This window comes from Triticum dicoccoides, chromosome 7B, assembly GCF_002162155.2.
Source record: "Triticum dicoccoides isolate Atlit2015 ecotype Zavitan chromosome 7B, WEW_v2.0, whole genome shotgun sequence".
NCBI lineage: Eukaryota > Viridiplantae > Streptophyta > Magnoliopsida > Poales > Poaceae > Triticum > Triticum dicoccoides.
Window position 1 is genome coordinate 256,683,299 of NC_041393.1, and position 6,455 is coordinate 256,689,753.

At 42.0% G+C, this 6,455-nt stretch overlaps 1 protein-coding gene across 1 annotated transcript; it reads left to right on the top strand.

Moving 5' to 3' along the window:
- The first annotated feature begins 481 nt into the window (after nucleotides 1–481).
- LOC119336994 (GTPase-activating protein gyp7-like) lies at nucleotides 482–6,094 on the top strand. The gene is made up of 5 exons (XM_037609092.1): nucleotides 482–933; nucleotides 1,980–2,115; nucleotides 2,270–2,319; nucleotides 4,119–4,172; nucleotides 4,532–6,094. The coding sequence occupies exons 1-5, from the start codon at nucleotides 698–700 to the stop codon at nucleotides 5,745–5,747; spliced, it is 1,692 nt and encodes a 563-aa protein (XP_037464989.1). The 5' UTR covers nucleotides 482–697; the 3' UTR covers nucleotides 5,748–6,094.
- Nucleotides 6,095–6,455: the final 361 nt, after the last annotated feature.

Below are 6,455 nucleotides of genomic sequence, written 5' to 3' on the forward strand. Positions count from 1 at the left end.
CTTACTAAATCCTTGAAATGGAAGAACTTCAACATATTCTATGAAAAGAGAGGAAGAACTTCAACAAAATTGGCTGATTATGAATCGGTCTATTATTCATAAACCAACCGAATTTATTTTCTAGAGATACCATTCCAAACAATTAATTCATGAGATAAGTACCAGGCACTAAATAAGATATTGTACCAAAAATGCTTGAAATTGGATAAATTAAAAAAATTACTACTAGCTGATTTGGAATTTATAATTCATAAACCACCGTAGTACTATTCATTATCGACCGTATTTCGCATTACGACCGAGAATAATTACAGTACTGCCAAAGAACAAAGACTACTCCATACAAAAAGATACTCGAACGATCACACTGACTCGTGGGCCCGGGAAATCCTACTACTACCTCATACGTCAGTCTCAGTACGCGACTGTTTAAAACCAGCACCCACCGCACCCACCTTTTTTTAACTCCCCTTGTCTCCCTTCGGAGAGAGAGAACCGAATCACCAATCGACCGCACAGTTGATCCGCATCCGCCACTGAGTCCCACCTCGCCGCCGGCGAGGTCCGCGTCGTTGTCCGGCGGCGTCGATGGAGAGGCCCGCCGTCCTCACGCGGGAGAAGTCGGTGTGGGCTTGGTCCCGGTAGTTACAATCGGTTGGTGGGGGCGGGGCAGGAAGGACAGGAGAGCGCCGCGGCGATGAAGGCCCTGCGGCGATCCAGCACCTCGTCTTCGTCCTCATCCTCGTCGTCCCCGAGGACGCCATCCTCGCCGCCGCCGCCTTCGTCGCGGATCCACCGCCGTTCGCTTCTGCTCGTCGCCTCGTCGGCCTCCTCTTTGGCGGCGTTGGGGAAATCGGCCGCGGCGGCTTCGGCTTCAGCGTCGCCGTTGCTTACCGCAGATTCCTCGTCGTCGTCCCCACCGAATTCGGACCGGTCAGTTTTCTCGTCCGGAGTTATGACCACCGATTAATACAGAAATGAAGTTGCTTAAATGGGGGATTTTTGTCCAATAGCATTTTTTGTTTTCTTGGCCCATACCTCATAGTTAGATTAAATCAACTAATGATGCTCAAAATTATGCTTCTTGTGTGTGTTTTGTTGGAAATGGTGGTTTGGTCAGTGGTAGTACTGATGTAGATGCCCCTTTAGACTAAAAAAAATGTTACTTTTGTTTAAGTGCTCACTGGTCAGACCAAGTTATTTATGCTTTGATCTAGATAAGGCTTAGTTAGGAGTTCACACTTCGTAGGCAGGAAGTCGTAGCTCACCTTGTTAGTTCCGTTTCCGTGAAATGCTCGCCAGTTGTTCAGCCAATTTAGCACCAAAATCAATGAGTCATCTTAAAAAAGTTTGGACATGCAGGGTGTTTTGGTTTCATTTGTTGGCAGCTGTAGAGTTGTTTCGCAAATATGTGCCATGGATTTGTTCATTGCAATTGTTTCCTAGTATCGTGAACTGGGCACCTTCAGCATCTGTTTGAGTGGTCTGTTCAGAGTTACTCCCTCCGTCCCATAATTATATTGGTTGTAATAACATCTTATATTATGGCTTATGGGACGGAGGGGGTAGATTACAAGTTGTATGTGGGTGTTGGTAGCAACTCATAAAGAGGTACATTTAGCTTCTAAGGTTTGCATTACCTGTGGCAGCTGTGTCCAAAAACAGTTTTACACCAAACCGTGAAATCCTTAATTTAGTTTTTCGTACTAACTTCACCACCCTATTTGAAAAGCAACAAATGAAAATGAACTGTGCCACTGATTGCCGGTTTCCATGGGTTGAGTAAAAATCGTTTTGAACACCCCTAACATGTGACTAACAACCTTTGGTTGTAGAACAGTAGAAGGAAAGTTGTATTGTGAATACAATGCTGAACTGCAGTAATGCATAACTTAAATCATCACCGAATTATCATTTGGTCGCACCACTTTATAGAATTATCTATTTCATTTTTTATAAAGCAAGCAATCTTTTTCCAGAGGTGCAATTAAATCTCCATGGTCTCGGAGGAAAAGAAAACAAGCACTCTCTTGTCAAAACTGGAGCCGTCTATTTTCTGTGAATGGGAAGTTTCGTGATGGAGGAAGAAAATTTCTGAAGAAAGTTCGCAGTGGGGTAAGTTTCGTTAGTATCCAGGTTTTATTTGTAATGGATGTCCGACACACATATGTGATCATTAGCTATACTCATGTTAACTATGATGTAATGTTCTGCATCTAAGTCCACTTTAAAGAATGACAAGGTTATTAATTCTATAATTCTCTTACAGGGAATTGAACCAGGTATCAGGGCTGAAGTTTGGCCCTTTCTACTTGGAGTGTAAGTTACCCGATCTCTCTATTTTTATACATCTAGTATGTTATAACAATCATCTTGTTAACATGGTTTGAAGTTGTAAGCTTGTAGACATGATTGCAATTTCAGTAGCAAGCATCTCGCGTTTTTTTCCTGTAGTTTAGAGAGGGTTTTCATTGTTCTAGTACTCCTTGAGTACTTAATGTTATTTACCTGTTGCTGTCTGCCTCTCTATTTGTTGCGTGCTAAGCAAAATAATGTTGTGACCCTCAAAGAATGTACGGTGAACCTATTGAAATATTACCTATCTGGGCCCCTTCTTTTGCATGTGCTAGCAGAGTTTTTAGGATTAAATCACCTATAGCATCAAGAACTGTTTAGACAACCTTGCATGCGGTATAAACATCTCAGTTGATGGCAAATGTAAACTGGGTTAAACTAGTATGCCTGAACTGTAATCTGGCCTTGAAGTGCTGCGAAGCATGCGTTTGATGGCTGTATCATAGTTTAGGCATGAAATCCGAACATTGTGTCACTCATGCTTAGCTGGTTAATGCAGAGAGCCATCAATTATGGCTTTTAAGGTGTGTTCTGAACCTCCTTCCTGTCCTTGCATGCATTTAAGTATGAACTTGTTGAGCTGTTGTTTAAATATATCAGTATAATGTGAACCTCTTGTCAATCTATGCTCGTGATAGCGAGTAATACTCTGCTCTTGTAGTTATTTCAGCCATATAGTTGAAAGTGATATTTCACATGATAGCTGCAATAGAGATAAAATCTGATATTGCACCATGTGTTGAAAACTGCAAAGTCTATTTGATTCAATGGATTTCCAAAGGAATGTTAGAGGATTCTGATCCTTATGAAATTTTCCCACATGGGTTGTTTGATTCATTTGTACTAGGTTCTGTAGGAAAAATTTCCATCCACTCCAGCCTCTTGGAAAGAATGCTATGTTTCTCCTATGCACAATAAAAAAAACTGTTCAATCTTGTATAGTAGTGAAGATAGCATGACATTCCAAACCTGCGTTTGGGAATCCTGCAAATCCAAGAGGCAAATGGTTTCGGTGACCTGGATTTTCATAGCCAGCTTTTCACATTGTTCTTTCTGTCTTTCAAGAAAAGGCATACACCACCGAAATTGAATAGAAGAATTATAGCCCATGTTTAGCAAAATCCAAGTTCCTACCAAATTAGTGTAGATTAATAAAACTGCTCTTTAACGATCACCAACATGCACAGCAAACAGTTTTAAGACCCAGACAGGCGAGTAAGCTGTTATGGCAACTGATCAAGAAAACTACTCTTACAGAATACAGTTTTAAGACCCAGACAGGCGAGTAAGCTGTTGTGGCGACCGGTTGAACGGTTGGAACTATGGTGCGAGCTGCTTGACTGTGGCCAGATAGCATACTGTATTTGTCAGCATCAAGTTCAGCTCAGGTTGTACTGTTATAGCCTGATAGGGAAGGTCCTCCGTGAGGGTGAGGCTGAGGCTTGACACATATTTTACACTATTTTTCTTTCACTGTTTCCATAAATTGTCCAATTGCTGAAGTGGACCAGACCTGCCAATAGTCTAGGACTTTTCGGTCTAACTGGTCTTGTCAGGTTTTTTAAACCATGCTTCAGAATTCAGAACCGTGTCTGAAACAGTAATATTTGGTGGTTCTGTTTTATATGGTGAAGTAAAATCTAATGTGAACCTGTGAACAAAGTACCTCGATATTGTCTTTTAAAACATTTAATAAGTGCTTCTTGCTTAGTAGGCTTTTTACACTAAGTCTGAAGATTGACCAAATTTCTTGTCATATACAGCTATGATTTAAATAGTTCTGAAGAGGAAAGAAATATCATCAGGACAAAGAAAAGGTAACATTTTCATAACAACTGACCTTCTGTCGGTCCTTTCTAGATTTTAGTTGTACACATGGTCTGCATTTATTATTACTCACCTTCACATATAGCACGAAGTGAGAGTAGATAAGTACTCCCTCCATCCCAAAATAAGTGTCTCAACTTTGTACTAACTTTAGTGCAAAGTTGTACTAAGGTTGAGACACTTATTTTGGGACAGAGGGAGTAATACATATAAGCTTGGGTGGAACTTCCATGACCCATGTTGGAATTTCTGTGTTTCAAATTATCAGACGAGAATGGAATGTGAATACTGACTTTAATGATGTCTGATTAATTTATTGACATTTTGTTTGGCACATCTTCTGGTGCAGGAATGAGTACGAAAAGCTCAGGCGCAAATGCCATCAAATTCTGAACTGCCAAAAGGGATTTGGGCTAAAGGTTATAAATGAAATCAACAATGAGGGGTGTTCTCGTGGTGTGCCTTATCTGCAAGATGTTAGTGCAAGTGTTTCTGTATCAGCCAAGGAATTTAATTGTTCAGGGAGCGAGGCAAATAGTCCGGATAATGCTGCCTGTGGTGCTGCAGAATGCATGGATGATGATACAAGTGAGTTAACTTGTGTAGATCCATCTATGGCAGAATCAGAATCTTCTGACTCTGCATCTTCTGATGAAGAAGACCATGGGCAGATATCCGTCTGTGCTGATATAGAAGAGAACTGCGCTCCAGAGCCTAAATTTGACAGGAGTACCTCGTCCAAGTCAGACTTCTTTAGATCTAACAAAACTCCAGAGGATTTTGCAACATGGCAGCGCATTATACGTCTGGATGCTATCCGGGCAAACACAGACTGGGCTTTATTCTCCTGTAACCAGGCTGAAATCTCCGAGGAAAAGGCATTGCAGCGTGCATTGTCTGTTGGTTTGAAAGATTATGACCATTTACAGCCTTATATGGTATATCATGCTGCCCGGTTAGTTGCATTGCTTGAGGCGTATGCACTCTATGATCCAGAGATTGGCTACTGCCAAGGTATGAGTGACCTGTTGTCACCTATAATTGCGGTAATGAAGGAAGACCATGAAGCATTTTGGTGCTTTGTGGGCTTCATGAAGAAAGCTCGGCACAACTTCAGGCTGGATGAGGTTGGAATAAGAAGACAGTTGAAGACTGTCTCCCAGATAATCAAGCGCAAAGACTCGCACCTCTATAGACACCTGCAGAAGCTGCAGGCTGAGGACTGCTTCTTTGTGTATAGAATGGTGTTGGTCCTCTTCAGGAGAGAGCTTACCTTTGAGCAGACTTTATGCCTGTGGGAGGTGATGTGGGCTGATCAGGCGGCTGTTCGAGCTGGGATCGGAAGGTCCACATGGGGAAGGATAAGGCTCCATGCTCCTCCAACCGATGATTTGTTGCTCTATGCCATTGCGGCCTGCGTCCTGCAGAGGAGGCTGATCATCGAGAGGTACAGCAGCATGGATGAGATACTGCGGGAGTGCCATAGCATGGCTGGGCAGCTCGACGTGTGGAGGCTGCTAGATGATGCGCACGACTTGGTTGTTAACCTCCACAATAAGATCTGATTCAATCGGTCTTTTCGGATCGTTTGTAGACCTAAAAAATATGCCCGAGGTATGTTCTCAGTGAAAGTGAACTTTCATCTGTTGTTTGTCACCCGGCATAAAAACCATTCTAGGTATAGAGATTGTTGTAAGTTTAAGTGGATAAAGTTGCCTTGAAAGAAAAGAGAACATGGAAGATCAAGTATCCCAATTTCAGCAAAATACAGTACATCTTTGGATGTCCATAGTTACCAGGTTACTGCCATTGTAAACAGTGGTTGTTTAATTTAATGTAGGGAACTTGCTGTTTTTGCCTTAAAAATTTCCTTCTTGGCAAGAACAGCATTCCCCACCTTTTATAGTCGAAACAGATTTTTACCCTTATTAAGGAATAAAGAGCAGTATACAAACTACTTGCTCTGTTGTGTTTACTGATAGTATTTGCACCGAATGAACTTCCATCTCACACACGCAGATCACAGCTCCCACTTTCCTTGCTGTTGTACTCAGAATGGTACACAGTATGTTTGAGATAGAGAAAGGGTTGGATGCTGTCGTGTGAATCACATGCACAGCTGTTGGAAATTCAGATTCAGATGTGCACATCCGAGACTGAGCTGAATCACATGCTCTAGTGGAGGCATTTCCTTTTTTTTTGAAGCAGAACCACTTGGATTCACTTAAACCAGGCCCGCCAAATCGGCGTCCAGCAGGGGTAATACAAAGTCT